This window comes from Mesoplodon bidens (genome assembly GCF_964165515.1).
Source record: "Mesoplodon bidens genome assembly, chromosome: 9".
NCBI lineage: Eukaryota > Metazoa > Chordata > Mammalia > Artiodactyla > Ziphiidae > Mesoplodon > Mesoplodon bidens.
Window position 1 is genome coordinate 57,659,241 of NC_138166.1, and position 19,566 is coordinate 57,678,806.

The 19,566-nt window shown below is 47.7% G+C and overlaps 2 protein-coding genes across 3 annotated transcripts in view; both read right to left on the minus strand.

Annotated features, from left to right (window-relative positions):
- The window catches only part of HOXA3 (homeobox A3), a 46,346-nt gene that overhangs the window by 12,955 nt on the left and 13,825 nt on the right, over positions 1-19,566 (minus strand). For both annotated transcript variants that reach the window (XM_081243742.1, XM_081243741.1), the window contains exons 3-4: positions 7,756-7,935; positions 3,449-3,531 (exon numbers count right to left, since the gene is read on the minus strand). The gene's annotated coding sequence lies outside the window, so the exon portion shown is untranslated. The remainder of the gene's footprint in view (positions 1-3,448; positions 3,532-7,755; positions 7,936-19,566) is intronic.
- HOXA4 (homeobox A4) lies at positions 9,393-11,690 on the minus strand. Its single transcript, XM_081243746.1, has 2 exons — positions 11,010-11,690; positions 9,393-10,456 (listed from the first exon to the last, which is right to left on the minus strand). Exons 1-2 carry the CDS (start codon positions 11,635-11,637, stop codon positions 10,104-10,106), a joined length of 981 nt encoding a protein of 326 aa, XP_081099872.1. The 5' UTR covers positions 11,638-11,690; the 3' UTR covers positions 9,393-10,103.

Sequence of the window (19,566 nt, forward strand, 5' to 3'; positions counted from 1 at the left end):
CAGAAGAAAACCCAATAAGGACTGGGCTAGCCAGTGGACTCCCTAATGGCCTGCCATTGTATGGAGTTTGCTAACACCCACACCATACACCACAGCCACTGGAGAAACCCAAAAGGCCCATAATTACCTGACAAAAGGCTGAAGCACCTCCTTCAAGTCCAGTCGGTTTTTTACGACGTGAACCCCCTAGAAGAGAGATGCTTGGCTCTAGAGTGGTGGGTCAGGGTTTGCTAAATCTGAAGGGACGAAGCGCCCTGGCCAAATCTGTACTTACGCATTTCCTTAGTGCATAACTCAGTGATACATGAAATTATAAGCTTCTGATGATGAAAAATGTAAGGGGAAATGATCTAATTGTCTCTGCAAGAGAGGAAAGAAAAAAGAACCAACCTTTGCTGGCATCCTTTGAATTAACCTACAAGACAATCTAGGACCCTCTCTGCAGACAAGTCTGCCCACCCTCCCCCAAGACAACTCTGTGTCCACCATCAGAAACTCAACTGGACCAACTCAGTTCAGGAAGAACCTGGCATTACCCCTCCCCATCCCACTCCAACTCCTACCTCTGCTTGGTGACACCATCCACTGACTTTAACACTTCACCCTCTCAGGAGCCATCTAAAAAGTTCCTCTTTCCAGGTCTTAGTTTCTGAACTAGGGGCGTGCTCTGAGGTGGTAAGATCCTCAGGCCATATTCTTTTGTTCCTCGAGAGTAGGTCTTCAGCTGGCTAGGCCTCTCTAAGTGTGAGGACTCACTTGTAGCAGCTGCAGGAAGCTGTGCGTGATTCCTTCCCTCCTCTCCTCCCCCATAGAGGAACAGAAGAGGCCTGGTGAGACTGTAAGGACCTCAGCAAAGGGGCCTGGTCATGGGGATGTCCAAATCACAAGGGCAATAAAAGAGGAGGAGACCGAATCCCTTGGAAGTAAGCCCTGGCCTAAGCTAGAGGTAGTGTTCCAATAAGGTTCTGTCTGTGGGATAGCTGGGAGAGAACCTCTTTGTGAACTTTCCCAGCTCTGAACGAAGCCACAAGCTAGAAAGTGAGAACCCAAAGTGAAAACCTGCTTCTCTCAGGTTTTGGGGGGAGAGGACAGGACCAAAGGCTGGTTTCAAAAAGCACTGTCCAGTTCCCCGAGGACCCAGACAACTAATACACTGTCCTCTGCTCCCCTTACCCCTCCACCCACACAATTTCACCCTGAGCTCTCCAGATAGCCTGGCAAACCCCCTTGCCTGCTCCCAACCAAAGTTTCTGCACAGGCTTCGACTCAAAGATGAGAAGGGGCCCCCTTCAGAACTCTCAGAGCAATCTGGAGCAAACCAAAACTCCTGAGGTCATAAATCAATGGGAGAAGTCTTTGGTACTGCTTCAGAGAAATGCCTTAACGCCAGCAAGGCCCAGCAGCATCTCAGCTCCAGCCAGGAGCCACTATACTGCTATTAACAGCCCAGTTAATGCTCCAACTGCTGTTTAACAATTAACATTAACGACTCGGGGTGGGATGGGGTGATTGGGTGGGATGTGAAGGGAAAAAATCTGAGCAGGTCAAAGGAAATTTAACTTCTGAGGTGAAAACAGCTTCGCTATGAGAGACCTTGGTCTGGGCAAGCCCCCGGGGAACCAGCAGCTGAGAGTCCTCCTTCACCACTCTGAAACCCACTTTCCTGGAGAAAGGCTGTGGGTCTTTTATGGTTCAGTTCCAGAGAACAAGAATAGAGATGCTCAAGTATCTAAGCCCAGGTTGGGAAACCCAGCTGCCAATCCCCCCTCTACTGACTCCCCCACCCAACCTGGCCAGGGCTGGGGACACATACCCTGGATCCATGCACCAGAGCCAAAATAGCCATGAAGTTGTCTTGGAAGGAGCAGGTGACCAAGGATACAGAGCTTTAGTCAATATTTGCAAGGCTGTTGGCAGATTAGCTATATCTGTATTCAAACACTGCAATCTGATTTCTCTGTCAAAAATACACTTAACATTTTTCTCCCTTTACTTAACTCTAGTGGTTTTTCTACTCAGCGTCAGGTAGGGCCTTCTTTGCTCACTGTGTGTGTGTGTGTGTGTGTGTGTGTGAGAGAGAGAGAGAGAGAGAGAGAGAGAGAGAGAGAAAGAGAGAGAGAGTGAGAGAGAGTAGATTATAGATCATTATTTAACATGAGATATTTCCTGTGGGTGCAACTACAGTACAAATGAGCTCCAAGTTCTCTGGACACACATGGATGTGTATATCATTTTATACACATGGCCGCAGACTTCTGCAACTATTTACACATGCAGTGGTTCTGTTGTGTGCAGAGATGCAAATCATAAGTACACACTGAGTTGCAAATTCCTGAAATGCTCCATCTATACTTGGTATAAACAGACATACAGTAGCTGAGAACGTAACCAGCTTTACAATTACTCTGTTTACTTCCTATCTGATAAAGTAATAATTGTATCTGGAATACCATATCAGTCTTAAAGCAACACTGAATAGCATGTTTCGATTAATTAACAACCTGATATCTATTGTAGGAGATTTCAGGGAAGACTGAGGCCTAGGGAATAGAAGATAAAAATCTCAGAAAACTTTTTAAAATAAGTAATTCCTGAAAGCACAAAGCAAATCCATTCTTTCAACCCAAGCTTTTGAAAGCTATTCCAGCAGCCCCTCCCCCAAATAGGCACGAAATTTATGGATCTTTTACAAGGTAATAAACCACAGTAATTACCTCCCTGCATCCCAAACTAAGAGAACAAATTAAGCCAGAACTTGAAAAGAATTTTAAAGAGTTTTCCCTTGTTCCAAATAGGAAAAGAAAACGCCGAGACATACAAAACTCGTGCTTTTCCTATAGGAGGATCAGCGGATCAGCCCGGTTAAAGAAACCGAGAAGCCCAGCTGCCTGCGACGGTCTACACATTTGAAATACAGCAACTTCCTTCGTGCCAAGGAAAGGCAAAACGATAGGAGAAACTGCAAGGCGGCGACACAAGTTTCCTCCACGCAGAGCTGGGACTGACCACAACTGCCGAGCTCACAGTCTCCGCAGGCGCCGCAAACAGTCCACAAGGAGAGCAGCCCACGCAACGGCCGCCGCGCCAGTGGCCTCTACTTGCTTTTGCCCTGCTGTTCCGTGTAGCGGTTTGGTCTGTCTGGGGCATGCCGGAGGGGACAAACACAGCCTTCTGAGCGCCCTGCCCCACACACAGACACACATCTTTGGTCTATGCAACCGCCCGTCCGCACGAAGCCGGCTTTGGGGCAGAGCTTTGTCCGCTGAAGCCCCGCATTGGCTGGGCGTGCAGCTGAGGGGAACCAGACCCCAAACTCCTCTGAAGTTAAATATTGACCAGCACCTCTTTCAAAGGGCAAGGGGTTGCAGCTGCCAGGGAAAGTAAACTCCTGCCCAAAGGCCCGGTGCGAAGCCACCGGGGCAGTGAAGAGTTTTGACGCAGCGCTTACCTCGAAAGATGTCGAAGACTGAACTCGAGAGTGTCTCCAGCTCCGGGCGCTCAGGGAACCGCCGTTTCCGGTGTCTGGGCGCTCTGCGGACAAACAAACAGCAGAGGGTGAACAGCGGCTGCGGAGGAAGGGAGTTGGAAGGCCGGAGGAGGCCGAGGCGCAGGCGGCGCGGGCACCAGGGTGGCCCCCGGGGTGACGCGGACACTGAGGAGTCGCCAGGGCACTCGTCCATGCGGCGCACTCATTGCTTGAAAGGTTCCGGTCTACAAATAGCCTGAAGATGATGATTTATTTTTGTAAAATAAATACATACTCCATCTCCGCACCCACACTCTTTTTTTTTTTCTTTTTATGGGGGTGGGAGGGGAAGCGGGAAGAAAATGGACCAGACGGAGGAAGACAAGAAGGTGGAAGAGGCTTTCTGTTGGTGTCCGCTCTGCTGCGAGAGCTCCTCTCGCACCTCAACTTGGGGATGTGAATGCACGCTTTATTTTCTTTTCCTAACAAAGGGAAGCCTTGTCTGGGAGCATTCAATCACGGACTCTCCTGAAACCTCACTAATAGTGTTCATTTCTGTTTGGCGCGAAATCAGATTCCAGCTCAGCCCATGGGCTGGGGCAGTCTTGTGAGGTTTTGTCTTCTGTTTCATTAAAGCCCTGGGGCATCCTTTCTCGGTCCCAGTGGGCTGGTGGGACCACCACAGTGCCCAGTCCCTCAGAGGAGGCCAGTTATGGTTGCTGGAAGTGGGGGAAACGGGGAAGGATGCGGGCATCAGACAATAACCGATCTGGGGGCCCTACCCAGCCTCCCTATGCACAGCAGCCACGAGCCGCTCCAGGCCCTAATTCCGCGGCCGCCTCATCCCTTAAGATATTTGCAACCCTCTCTTGCTCTCTAACTAGCAAATGGTCAGCCAACTTTCGGGGGAGGGGGGAAGACACTGAGGCGGGACAAAGAATCCTCCTGGGCGCTGGGTTCAGGCTTGGAGAAGTTCTTTGCTGGGCTGGGACTCTGAGGGCCGGTTGCTTCCACAGCTCTCTCCCTGCCCCACTATCCCTTCCCCCAGGCCTGGGTGGCCTCCCCACTCTCCAGCCTGCCTAAATCAGCCCCAGTGGCTGTCCCGCGTCCATGCAATCCTGCTGATAGTGCCAAGAGAGGCTACCAAATAGCCGGCAGGTCCCCTGACCCTCAGGCTTCAGGGCCCTCTAGCACACTGAACAAGTGGCCGCACACCAGCAGCTAGCTGCCCTCTGCCACCACCTCGACCTGCAGGCCCCATTGTCCATCAGGCACTTGGGACTCAGAGTCCATGCTGGGTCCTTTCTCTTGTTCAAACTTGCCCTCTATGTCCCCAAAGGGAGTGCCCCCTGGCCTTGGGGATCCTGGCCTGACCCTGAGCAAGGTGGGGCTTAGCTACCCTGCACATTACCACTCTACTTAGCCCCAGAAGGACCTGCTGCACCACCATCCACCACAACACACATCCCCACCCCTTCACGCTTAGGAGTATTGTCATTATTATGGTGATTATTGTTGTTGCTATTTCCTTATCCCCAAGTCAAATATTCATGGCTGCTGATCCACCATAAATCGTTCAGACTAATGAGTCTCAAAGAGATGCTGCCCAGGTCTCTCCCTCTGCAATGGCCGCCGCCACCGCGGCCTCTCTCTCCGCGTTTTTGGCGCTCGCCCGGCACGGGTGATTTATGAACACCGGGAAAATTGGACAAAGCCGCGCGTCCGTTCTGTGGTATCTCTGCAGCCTTCCCCAGTGTGAATCAGAACATTACCAACTGCCTGCGAATCCGTCCCACTTCATCACCAAAGCCAAGATGTGACCGCAGACATCCCGAGCCCGAACTCACGTTTGCCCGGACGCGGCGCACTCCACAGACTCGCAGAACCCCTGCAGGAAAAGCCCAAGACCCAGCGTGGGCCCGCCAGCTCCGGTCCTGGCCGCTGACGGCCTCTCTCCACCACTCCTGAAGGAGTTAAAACGCCTTTGGATACAAATCTGAGTATGTGTGCTTTTAAAAATCAAATAGGAAATTGGGGGACTCACTTCTGAGAGATTCATTCCTAGTGAGGCCCTGACGACTCCGATCCATTCCCGACGATCCGCATTAATTATTTAATGAGTCACGTGACCACAAAGATTACAATTTCAGTATCTCCCTCGAACAGGCGCTACACCTTTATCTGCTGCAACCAGGGTCCTTGTTTGACTCTTTTAGTTCCCAGGCCTGCGAAACGCAGATGCCCTTGCCCGGCTCCCAGGCAAGCCACCGCCATGTAAATCCCAGGGCCAGCCATGGTAGAATTAGTCATTCCAGGACTAGGAGAATTGTGGACAGTCAGATGCCCTGATGTCGGTCCCCTCCTGAGCCCAGAGGTCAGCCCACCCGTCTCAGCGCACTGGCTAAAGCAGTTTGGTTACGTGATTTCCCCAGCTGCTTTGGTGGCTCATCAGGCAAGAAACCACCCTTCTTCCCTGGACTCTGGACACCTGTGGCCCTCTGTTTCAAGTGTAAGCTCAGATGCATATGTCCATTCCAGGCTTCTGCAGAGAAAAGATGTCTGTACACCTACCCCTACCCAAGGTGAGACCAAAGACTCTGTTCAAACTACACACTCATTAACATAAAGAATGTGAAAGGGAAGCATTCAGCTGCCTCAGTTTCCTCATTGGTAAACTGAGAAGACTGAACCAAAACGGCCTCCAGATCTCTTTTGCCTTGGACATGCTTTCAATCAGGGGATCTCTTTTAGCCCCAGGAATCAATCCCAGAGAGGGTGGGACTGGCCTGAAAGCAGGGGTGGGGGAGAGGGGGCCCCCATGAGTTTGGGGCCTTGAGAGGAAGAGATGCCAGAGTTCCAAGACTGAAGTTTCAGACTAGAATGTTTCACAACAGCGCCAGCAGCCTCCCTGATGCTATCAAGGAGTTAGAACACACTCTCTTCCTCCTCCTTCCCAGCCCCTACTCTTTGAGAGAGGAAGCAGTTATTCTTGGGCCAGTGTATAATATAGACAAGGGGCAATGGGAGCAGCTGTTGGGAAAGGTGAGCCTGTGTTCTTCAATACCAGCCCGCAGCTAGGGACGCAGAGACCAAGAGAGTACAAAGAACAGCCTATTGCCTGCACAGAACCAACTCATTTACACAGAAGTCCCAGGTTTCTGTTTGCTACAGTGATTCTTGGGGGTTTTTCTTTCTTTCCATTCCAAAGAGCCGTGGATATGTTTCTATGCTGAAAGGGCTGTAGAAGAGGCAGTGGTGAGAAAAGCAGCACAGATTGGAAGCTCAGGGAAGCAGGGGGACAGAGGAGAGATGGTGATACCCATCCCATGAGGAGGAGGCTGAGAAGTGGGGGGAATGTGGGCACCCTGGGACAGGTGAATATAAAGTCAGAGATGCTGTGTGGAGGGTCCACTCTCCATATATCTAGGTAATCTTCCCAGGAGGTCCATCCTGGGTATTAAGTACTCTACTATGCCTGTCACAGTTGAATTCCTGCTGTAATAAAACACCAGGTATATCGTAGATTTCAGCAAACCTAGGAAAGAGAGCCTGAAAAGTGCCATCTCTCTTCATGGGGGAGAGTGTTAAGTACTTAATTCAAACTGTGACCATTAAAGTGTCTCCTATCCGATTAGGTTGATTTCAGATGTTGACAAAACTTTTATCTCCGGAGTCATGCACAGTGTGGCTCTGTGCCTAAAGCAGATGAGTGTGTGTTAGAGGGAAGGAGGGGAAAAGAGAGAAAGAAGAGGGGAGCATGCATAAGGGTCATTTTTGTAGGAGGCTTATAGAGGTTACGCAAAATACTGTCTTTAAAGGCCAAGGGTTTGAGGGGCCAGTAGGGTCCGCTTTAAAAAAAAAATTAATGAGATAGAAAATTTGTCCTCTGGGTGAACTCTTATGGTTGCCCTAGCAAGGGGCAGACAATGAACGATTTTGAAGCACAAAGTGGGATTTTCTAAGCTGTTATAACAAACTCCCTTAAAGACCAAACCTGAAGCAGGCAAAACACTTGAAGAAATGACATAATCATTTGGATCATTGTGGATAATTTTGGCTTTGTAAAACTTACCAATACCTTAATAATCAAGACAGCTTGGGCAAAAACTGCCATTTTGTTCTGGAATATCAGAAAAACAATCTCGATCCTCTCTCTTTTTTTCCTGGGTAGATTTAGAATAAGTGAAAGAAAGTTACCCCTTCCACCCCTATACAAGTGCCCCCAGTATGAAGCTAATGAATACCCCGGTACCCCTCCTTCCCCACCAAGGAGAAATATAAGAATTTACCTTAAATGATGATAATCTGCCATTCGAGGTTTTGCAGCTCAACACTCAATTTCCACCAAGAGTCTAGGCATTTTTTGAGCAGACAGCCAAGATGCTGAGTCTTTGCCCGAGACCACATTATTTTCAAGAAGATCCCTCGCTTCTCCACAGACTTTTCCCAGAGAATGCCTTTCAGAATTGCTGTTGAATTACAAAGAAGTATTTATTGTATGAGGTGATTAATGATTCCTGGGGAAATTGCTATTTTCAGCGTGATTTAATTTCGTTTTACAAGTGAGTGTAGTAGGGGGAGGGTTAATAAGTTTTAGCAGCAGTTGCAGGGCCTCCAGAAATCCCTGGCACCCGTTGGCACCTTATAAAATGCACTTTATGCTGGGTTTGGCCTGACTTGGGAAGGAGTGTATTTGTTTGCCCCTGAATTTTCTTGGGGAGAGGAGGTGGCCCCTCAGAGACTGGTGTCCACTTTCCTCTCAGATCTGGTTTGCTCCCAGGTAGAGAACTATCACCCTTGCCTGTTATCACACACAGAGCAGCAGCCGAGGCGAAAGGGGTAACAGCACTGACTACTGGCTAAGGGTGGTTAGCCTCTGATGGGAAAATGTGTTTAAAACTCCTCTGATACTGCAGAGGTAGGTGGGTTCCCCTCTCCCATCTCTGCTAAAATTGTTACATGAACTAAAAACTACACTCATTCAAAGCCAGGTGGCAGTTCTAATATTCTGGAGCCAGTGGCTGTTGGTTTTCTGAATCTTGTTGCAGAGTACTCCCTTCAGTGACAACCAAGTCTAAATCCTCTTTACTAATTTGTAAATCAGTAAACAAATACTAGGGCTATGAAGATTGAGAATGCGGGTTTGATTTCAACCTTTTGAATCTAGATCTCTAGGTTGGGCAGAAAGATCCAGGAGCATTTGAGGAAGGTGACCCTAGTTCAGAGATTGGCTTTCTTCCAGCACTTAATACTCCCAGGTCTACCTTGCTTAAGGTGTCATTATGCTTTTTCTTTCCTCAGAAGAAACTCTGGAGGGTGTACTGGGGAAATTCAGTTTATTTTGAAAGCTCCTGCTTCCAAAAAAAAAAAAAGAAAAGAAAAGAAACAAACAAACAAAAACCCCAAGCTGTAGTTAGTGAAGAAGAGAACCTTATAAACAGCCAAGAAACAAAAAGCAATCTCAACTCTTTGCACAAACTAGTTTTTATCTCCAGGGAAACAGACAGATTAAGCGTGAAGGTGCAATAAATACCAAAGAGACCACTTCTTTCCAAGTGTGCTCAGAGTTCAGCATGTAGAACAGCTGCAGAAACTCCTGGGCCCACAGCACCGCGCAGTTTCACCTTTCATTGCAGAGAAGGACACGTTTCTATGCCTTACAGAGACTTGAAGCCTGAAAGCCTGGCCAAGTTTGGGAAGAGGAGCCCTCTCAGAGCTCAAGAGCCTTCCTGCTCTTTGGAACTTTTCCCACAGTGGGTCAAACTTGACAAGAGTTCAGCTCAAGTTGAACAAATTATGTGAGCAGTCAGTCCAAGTGAATGCAACTCAAGCCATCTACAGGAATTTTACATGCAAGGTCAACCATTTCAATTGAGAGAATATTTTTTTAATTAACAGTAGGAAACACACAAATATGTCTCAGAACTTTGTTTTTTAAACGGAGTTTATTCTTAGCACATGTCTTTCTATAGAGCCACACCACAATTTGTAGAGTTGCACATGGGTTTAAATGCACTCCCCCTCCCCCAAGATTGTGCCTCAGAATAAGACAACAATATCTCCACAACAATATTTTAAATAAATGAAAAGAAAGGAAACTAACATGTGTCACATCTATCATCAAGGTCTGTACATTTTGAGAAATAAATAATCTTGTGAGGTCCACAATGTCTACTCATTTATTCAGTTCGGTACCAGCTTGTACGAGCTGCCCTAATGAGGGAAGGGGAAATAAGGAAGATAGGAAAAGGGTCCGATTTCTTCTGCTTGCAACAAATATACATGTACATGTCCCCAGTCAGCATGGGTTGTGCGACTGACTTTAGCCATCTCAAAAGTATTTGATGCCAAGTGGTTCTTCTCAGGTACCCAAACGTGGCAGCCTTGTTCAGGCCAGCAGGTTGTCCCACCAGTCAGCATCTTGGCCATTGTCCTCTCTTGGGCGGCAACCAGCTCACAGTCTTACCCGGAAAATGTCTTCTTTTTATTATCCTTTTCACCTTTTATTATCCTTTTCACCAAGCTGAGTTTTGTTTTGGGGTCTGTTGTAGTCCAGATGGGGAGGGGTGGATGGGAAAGGGGCAGAAGAGGGGAGAAAAGCATGTGAGGGCAAGAACTGGTCTAGAGCTCTGGAAGATTATATGGAGGAGGGAATGGGTGTGGAGGCACCCTGGTGGGGGTGAGGATGGGGGTGCGGGTGTGGGCTCTGAGTTTGTGGTTTCCCCGGTGGGCCTGCTGAGGCCGAGGCTGAGTTGGAGGATCGCATCTTAGTGTTGGGCAGTTTGTGATCTTTCTTCCACTTCATCCTTCGGTTCTGAAACCAGATCTTGACCTGGCGCTCGGACAAGCAGAGCGTGTGGGCAATCTCGATGCGGCGACGTCGGGTCAGGTAGCGGTTAAAGTGGAACTCCTTCTCCAGCTCCAAGACCTGCTGCCGGGTGTAGGCGGTTCGGGAGCGCTTGGGCTCCCCTCCGTTATAACTGGGGTTGACTGAAAGCCCATAACCCCGAAGGAGAAAGCCAAGGAGGAGGGAGTGGAAGAGAGGGAAAAGAGGAGGAGAGAGAAGGTGGGGTGGGGGAAGAGCAATTGGACATCATCATTATATAATAACCTGACACCAAGTTCACGCAAGATACATAAAACGGCAAAGAAAATGTTTCACAGGCTATTGACAACGGGAAACACCCGAGAGCCATAAAGAACAGTGCTGGGCATTGGGGCTGAAGAAAAGCTTCAAAGACACATGGCCTGAAGCCTCTGCCAGGGCAATTAAATTTATGGGGGCTATAATTACTGCCCTAACAGTTTGGCGTCTCGTAAATCTCCCGATAAAGGGACCCCGGGTACAAAAGGATTCTCACGTTGGGATCAGGCGGCTGGCTGGCGCGCACACACCCACATCCCACTGTAGCTAGAGCCAGCTGGGGGCTCCCCTCCCGAGGCCCCCTACCCCTCGGCCTCTCCCCACGACCCCCGCCCCGACCCTGGAACCCGGGCTCGGTCCCAGCCCACCCTCCCGCGCCTCCCCAGCGGCGCCACGTACCGGTGCTGACATGGATCTTCTTCATCCAGGGGTACACCACGGGCTCCTTGCCCTTCAGGCCCAGCGGGCTCTTGTCGCCCAAGAGCAGTGGGCACGCGGGGGCGCTGCCCCCTGCCGGGACGCCCGGGGTGGCGGGAGCCGCCTCGCAGCGCCGCGGGGGCGCGGAGGCAGCCGCACGATGCTGCGGGGAAGGCGGCGGCGGGGGCTGCCGCCCGGGCGGCATGACATGGCTCGCGTGCAAGCCGTGCGCGGGACCCTTGGCGTGCGCCGGGGGCTGCTCGGGCTGCGGCGGCCGCCCGGGGCTGGCGCCGCCGCGGTAGCCATAGGGGTAGGCGGTGTCGGCGGCACCGTGCGCGGGGTAGAGCGCGGCTGCGGGATAGGAGGCCTCGCGGGCGGCCCGCGGCGCGTAGTAGGAGGCTGGGGGCTCTCGGCTGCCGCCCGCGTGGGGGAGCTGGGGCTGCTGCTGCGGCAGGTGCTGGGCCGCGGGCACTGGGGGCTGCTGGTAGCCCGGGCCCCCGCCAGGGCCGCCGTCTCTGCCGCCTGGGCCGCTGTGCTGCGCGTACTCCTCGAAGGGAGGGAACTTGGGCTCGATGTAGTTGGAGTTTATCAAAAACGAGCTCATGGTCATTAATTTGTGAAGTGCAAAAATACTAATTTTTCTCGCGTTGTCGTTTTTCTGGGCTCGCCGAGGCCCCTCCCCCTCCTGCTTCGCTTCCCATCCCCCCTTTACTCCGCTCCCTTCCCCTCCCCCGCTGTCAAGCGCCCACCCCTCCCCCTCCCCCCGCCGCCGACGCCACCAAAGTTCGCGCAGCTCCTCCCCCGCGGCTCGCCCGCGCGCGCGCGTCCCCGGTCTCGGCCCCGCGCGCGCCCCGCCCAGTACCGCCACGTGACCTGCCCCCGCCAATGTGCGCGCCGCGCGCGCGGACCCGGATCAGGAAGCGCGCGGGCGGGTGATGGATGCTGCTGTCCGGCTCCAGGAGGCGGGAGGGAACTGGAGCTTTGGGCGTCCAATCCCCAACTTTGAGTTCCGCTGGGAATTCAGGGCCCGCAGTCTTCTGGTCCTCTCGGATGCCCAGACCGAGCCCTCTGCGTGCCCTACTCTGGCCTAGGCCTCGGGGCAGACAGGCGGCCGCGGCCGAGCGCTGACCTCGGGGCCCAGCCTAGCCTGGCCTGGCGTCTCAAGGGTTCGAGGCCGCCTGGGGGAGGGAATGGCGTCGGGACCAAGGGGGTATTCCGGTTTTTATCCTGGCTGGGGAATAAAACGAATGAGGCTAACAGACCGGTTTTCTCACCAGCTGATTCCCTTCCGCACATCATGCTCGCCGCGTCCGCGCCCAACGTCCCCAGTTTGAGAAGCCAGGCAGGAGCCGAAAAGGGTGGGTGGGTGAGCAGCTGAGAGAAATCGGCCCCTGGATGTAAAGCAAGGCTATTCCAATACAACCGGATGAGCACTTTTCCTTTTTTCTTTCTTTTAGAAGCAGAAGATACTTGGTTTTTTACCTAAAAAAAGGCAAACAGAACCTTCCTAATAGCATCTCATTTGATGGAGGTGTTGATTCAGAATGAAACATGCTCGAATGTAATAGGTGCGATTGTAAGAAAGTGGCCCAAGGGTGGGGATGGATAAGAGCGATGATGCCGCCACAAAATCGAGCGTTGAGACCAACAACTTCCTACTTCAGAAAAATCCCCAAACAAAAACAAGCTAAGGATAGCATAGGCACTGTGCCCACGGGTCTTTTCCCGCTAAGAATTTTGTTTTGTCTTTTAGCTGTTGCTTTTCCAGGCTCTATCTGAGGCTAAAGTTATATTTAAGGACGGTCTATAATTTCTGGATTGCTGAAAATTAGCATATTAATGATGTCAGTAGCTCTGGAAAGTGGGGAGAGAGGACTGTTGTCTGCCATTTGGTAATTGAAATTTGATGGGTAAACTAATTATGCCATTATTAACAAATAAATTACTTATTCCACCTAATGTTGATCTTCGAAGTAAATACTGATGCCTTACTCGTTGTGTGTACTTTCCCTTTCCTTTTCTGAGTGACAGACATACCTAGACCCTCTACTTTTCAGCCTAGATTAAAGCAGTGCGTTTAACTAGCATAGTCACCATTCTAAAAACACTTTCATATTGGCATGTAAAACAAGAATTTTTCAGCTGGTGCACTTTAGTTGATTTTTCAAAGAGCAATATAAACTGCCTTCTCACAACTGAGTCTGAAACGCAGGCAAGGAAAGTCATAGCCTAAGCCTGGAGACACTTCAAAAGGAATGTGAATTCTATCTTCATTTATATCGGTTACTCATATGAGTTACTAAATGCTGGAATATATCCATTTGATGGATAGTCATTTAATGCTTAGCCACATAAAGCCCATTATATGGGACTAATCTTTAAACTAATTTAGGAAAAGAGGTTAAAAAAGGGATCATGTTAGCTTTCTAACTGCAATCACCCTGAAGTGGTACAAAGAGGTTTTCCACATTGGATGTGTGTCTGTGAAGAGTGCTGTCCATTGACATGGCACACCCTGAAAAATTTTAAAAATGAAATCTAAGCCACAGACGGAAATCAACGCTGAGTGTAAATCTTTAGACATCCTCTCTAGACTCTCTAGCCTGTGATATAGCTGCCTAAACCAATATCTCTCTACAGCAAGAAAAAATAATATATACATATGTGTACTATATAACATGAATAATATGTACATACATAAAGTAATTAGCAAAACTGGGCTCTCTAAGCTTCTGGGAAGAAAAAACATGACAAGGAAATTTTGCCTCCCTCCTCGTGTCATCAGACTAAGGTCTTAACCATGTCTGTTCAATATTATTTACAGACACTAAAGCACAAAATTCATGTTGTTTAGCCTCAGAACCTTCTACCAAGTTTCTATTTTAAAGTATTAACGAGGCTCGGGCACTGTTTTGTATATGGTTAACCTAAACGAGTTAACTGCGCCTGTGTTTCATGTGGTTCTATTACTTTAGGAAGATGGGCTTACACAGAATCCCCCCAAGGCCTGTAACTTGTCTTTGTGGTTCGTATCATAAACACAAACGAAGCCAGGACCACCAAGTGTTATCTCACACACAGACATTTTGACATTTTACTGCAAGATTTATGGCTGTAATAAACAATCTCAGTACCTTTTCTGATCCTTCCACAATCTCTCTTTGCAAGCCATAGCATCATTCCATTGAATCAAATAATCTTTTGAAAAACAAAACAAAGAAAACTCTTGCCTTCATAAGCGATCCAAGACACCAAAGTAAAGCCAGGAAGAAACTAACTCAATTAATAAATAAACTGAGGTTTACCAGCAGCGTCTTGCCCGAAAAAAGATGGGATGCCCTGAAATCGAGCAGAGAGGGAGTGTGCTAATCTTCGCACGCCAACTGGCTCCAGTCCCAAGCAGGGTGAAAGCGTTATCCTTTTCTTGGGAAACTGGTAAGCACATTTGCTCATTTCCACGTGCAGGGATAACATATATTCCCAACAAAAGCTTTCTTAAAGTCCCATTAAGTGAAATAACTTTTCATCATGTCCTCGAGTCCCAGATGGAGAAGGAGAGTGAAGGGAGTCCAAGGGAGAGGGAAGGCGAAAGGGGGGCAGTGTTTTGCAGCCTAGTTTGAATCTGATTTGAATCATTTTGAATATATTTGGAACAGCCTTCCCTCTTGAATGCAGCCCTGTCCCAAGTTTCAAAGTGACCGAACAGTGACACCGTGTGCATTTTGTTTCTTATTAATCTTACACATTGACAGTCTTTGTTAAATCACAAGGCGCGCCCTTCACCAGCCGACATTTTCATATTTGTTAGACGCGCTGACCTGAAGTTCACCTCGGCCTTGGACTTTGCGCTTCTAAAAGGTCTATACAGTGTCTTTTAGAGAGCGGGTGCTTTGCCCAGGTCACTCCTTCTCAGGGAAAACCAAGGCGGGGCGGGGGGAGCAAAGGAAATGTAAACGTTATGGAATGTATTAACTGTATTTGTCCTTTGTTCTCTAGAGTGAGTCCCCCAGATTGACTGTTCGCTGTCTGAAGCACGTCTCTGGAGGGCACAGGAGAAGGACTGAATTTCAAAATGCCTGATGGTGGCATCTGAGGGCTTCCCCCACCTACAGTTGGCATAGGATTTTAGAGAAGCAATACTGTATCAGCCATTTGACCAATTAATTGTTTGGGGGTAATTTCCTTATAGTAGTTTATACTAATGAACACAACCCAGGCATAAGGCATACGAAATTCATATCCAGATTAGACATGAATTTTAACCAGGATTGTGTGAGAGGCCTAAAGATTAAAATCCTCCAAATAAGGAAAGTAAGCACTCTAAAAGCAATAACTTCTGCAGGTACCTTTTCTTTGAGTTGAAAAACTAGCTAAGAGGTGTCTGTGATTATTGAAGCTGACATGTTCCTAAGGTGTGGCGCGTTTTTAACCAATAACACAATAACAGGGTTTTCTCAAAGAGACACATAACTGTCTTGGTGGCTAATGGGGAGTTTTTCTGTTTTCTTCATTTCACTGGCCCAGATGTGGTAAAGTGTTCGCTGCTGTAACAGCAGTCACCACAGTTGTTCCTTTTCCTCTGTTCTCATCTGGCACACCCCCATTTGGCTTCAAGCTCTTGGCCAGAGTGAAAACTTTACACATTGCACAGTGAGTGCACCCTGACTACCTCCACAAAGGCAGTGTTCGGGAAATATTTGCATTTACCCCTGAACATACCTGGCACCAGCAAATCTAATCAAGCAGACTATAGTGGGATGATCTTAAATGTCCCTTCAAGGGTCTACATTTTGAGTAGTTGAATTAGCTTATCTCTAAAATTAAAAGAAAAACCTAGAAAAAATGTCATCTTTCTCTTCTCTGTTTCCCTACACGAATTACGTGAAGATCAATACACAGAAAAGGAAAATATGTCCCGCAGAAAATAGATGCTAACGGCACCAACACTTAACGTTAATATAGGTGCATGAAAAATAAAATATTGTTTAGCTCTCCATTTGCAGCGCACACACAAGGCATGGTTCCAGTAGGCTTCCCTCACACACTATTCCCTTTCTTTTCTACTCTCCCGCCCTCCCTCCTTAGCTTGCTTCCCTTCTCCTTGGCTTTCATTCCAAATGTATTTTTAAAGAGTATTTTCTGGAGAATAGAAGTCTGTCACGGTGGTCTTGAGAAGAGGTCTGGCGTTTGTGGATTCTACCTTCCTGCTCAAATGGCGTATTCTTTACAGTTTATTCACCCATAGATTGTAGCATTTCTCTTACATTCAGTGTAGGGTTCACAATAAACATAATGAAAAACTTTCAACAACAGGAATATTTTCCTGGTACCAATAAGCATTTTCTCACTGGTGGAGGGGGTGGAGGAATCATGCCCCTTTCTGGAGGTTTCCACTTCCTTTCTCCCCTTCTCAGCTCTTTGCATTTAGTGGGTGGCAGTTTCAGAAAAAGCATTCTGTCCTTGAAAATTGCAAAGGATACATTTTGCAAGAAGTGCCTGTGTTTGCCCTTGTTCTCGCACACTTTAGGGATCATTATAGGTACTAAAAAGGAAAAAAACTGGCCAATCAAAATCACAGTTTTCAAATAAAGGAAGTTTCCTGCCCGATCTCTTTCCTTTGAAGGTATGATGGAACATTGGCAACTTGCTACATTATTTCTTAAAGGTCCACTGATGAGTTTTGAGCTTTTTTATTTTGTGACAAACCCACAAACAGACTCCTGGTTCTCCAGCATCTAGGGTGTTGGTGTTTCAATAATCTATGCCTATTTACCTGCTGCTATTCCCTTAGAATGGGAGCGATAATTCAAGATGAAATACAGCATGTATTAGTCTTGAAAAGAGGAATTTTCTATCCTTTCCTTCGTAATTGAGGTCATTCAACCACTAGGGTTCACCTGGAGTCCATACCGTGATACACGCGTCACTCTGAGCCATTTTATCTTTTGTGCTGATAGTCAAGATCGCAACTCTAACATTGACATCAAACTCTGTCTGGGCAGATGACGAAGAGCGCTGCACAACGTAAACTTTTGACCCTCAACTTTTTGACCTGCAGTTACAACCACAAAGATACACAAAGCTGCGCCTCTTCTTTCAAGAGGAAGCCCCCACCCCAGGAGCTCAGGGATGCCCTGCTTCTGCCACTGCCTTTTGGAGTCAGAGGGTGAATTGGATATTTTTTTGTGTTTGTGACTGTATTTCCTGTCAAATCAGCCTCCTACCTCCTTTTGTCATCACTTAAATAGGAATGAGATTATTTTAAATTCACTCATCATTACGTTTACAAGGAAAATTTGGAGTAGGAGGCTTTTGCGGGGGGAACCTCGTAAAAAGCGAAAGAAAAAAAAAAGACGGGGAGAAAGCAGGCAATGGAAGCGGGAGACTTTTCCTTTATTTAAAAATAAAGACGCAGCCCTAATTGTTGGGAAAGCTGGCCCAGTCAGGAGAGTTGACTGTGAACTTGTACTAAAGCGTGCTCTGCTGGCGATTCCTAGGGTGTGCAGATTTATCTTCTCTGCATTTACTTAACCCGGCAGTGAACTGCACGGGCGTCATTTGTTAGGCGATGACAGACTTCACCTCCAGCAAGGGCTGCTTCACAAAATCGCAATAATTACCCAATAACCTTCATAACAAATATTATTATTGAAAAGACCGGTTTGTGGGGAAGAGAACTGGTGGGAGAAAAGCAGCTTTCTTTGCAAAAAAAAAAAAAAAAAAAAAAACACCAAATAAAACAGTCCTAGGCAGATCTTTCGGTTCTGGGGTTTAGAGTGGCTAGGACTGTGGCTCCCCTCTCCTATGTGGGTGGGAGCCTAGGCAGACCCCCTCAGCCCCGTCTGGAAGCCCCGATTATAGTTTTGTCATTGTCTAGAAAGAAATTCTGCCTTAGAAGCCAAAGGGATGGCGCCCACAACATTCTGCACTCTCCATGGTGGGCAAACCTCGGACAGACTCCAGAGCGAAGGTGGGGGAGAGCCTTTGCAGGGCATCTTTCAAGCTAAAAGGATTGTTTTCCTCTTTAATAGCCTATCTTTCAGGATGTAATTTGCTCTCCCCTCACTAGTTGTTTGGATATAATACTCTTCACATCTCAACAAATGAACATGACTCCGTTTCTGGTAGAAAATTCTGTCTTGCTCTCCCAGAGCTGCCAACAATGAAGTGGGGGGAAAGAACAGGGGGGAGAAAAGGAATCTTGGCATAACGTTGTGAAATTAGAGCATGGAAACCCTAACAAACCCCTAAGTAAGTGTGACCAGAAGCTTCCTATTATATTTATAGTTCAGGAAATATTGTCTCTTCAGCTTGTAGAAACAAACGGGGCCTGGCACATTTCGGATGCCTTCTCCTTTTACAAAGCTAGGAGCACAGACAAACACTTCTGCCACCAGCTGAGGCTAGATGTCTTCATAAAGCCCTTAGTGACAGAGATTTTTTTTCCTAAGTAAGTTCCTCTGCAAAAGCAACCCAAAAGAACGCACGCGAAAAAAATAACTTATCTACAAAATGAGCAGATAACCAGCCATCCTCCTTTCTATGCTTCCTATGAAAATAGGAAGAAAGAAAAAAATTCCTCCAATAACACTCACATAGGTCTGACTGGATGCTGTATTTTTTTAAAGTCAGTTAACCGCATGTGAGTTGGCCTGCCGTCTTAAACTCTAAAGTTTTATGATGATTACAACAGACAGAAATAAGCAAGCTGACAATATTTATAGCCTGTAATTTTTTTAATGCTTGGGAAAGATTCCCCCATATTGTGTGATGCTAATCCAAGAAGCTTTCTGCCCATTCCCATACCCAGAGTGAGACGTGGCCACAGAGGTGGTGAGGACACTTCTTCCAGGCATGTTACTCAAATGAACCTGCCAGCAGCTCTATCACTCTTTTTTTCTGCCACTAATTTTAGTCACCAAGAAATCACTCAATCAAGATCACCAAATGAATAACTAAAATAAAACCTTAACCCAGTATTTTCCAGTAAAGAATCTGAAACTCAGAGCAGCAGAAGAAAGACTCCAGAATTCTCACAGACATATAAAATAATAAAAGAGAACCCAAATGAAGTTTATATTCTGGTTCCCACTAAGATGCAGACACATCTTCCTGAGTGCTGAACTGCTCTCAGGAAATGCTCACTTTAACAGGTTTCACAAAACGATCTCAGGGATTCGCCTTGCCACTATTCAAGAGGAGTGGGACTTGTGGGAGGGTTTCGATTTTTCAAAAAACTTCCCAGGTTTTGCTTTCTGAACCTCCGACTTTGGGGACATCTGTTGAACTTATGTTGAGGGTATGGCCTCTGCACAATAAAGTTTGTGGAAATTCCAACTCTACACTTTAAATGTTTTCACTTTAAGGACTTACTAAATATCTTTACCAATTAGCACTTGCAGAAAACCACCTAGCTAGCTCCTAAGGAGAAAAGCATTTGGAGACAGAAGATCCCATTTTTTGTTTCATTTCTGAGTTGGAGGATTTGGCTTAGTTCTCCATATAGGATGGGGGAAATCTGCTAGATCCCTTGTGGGTA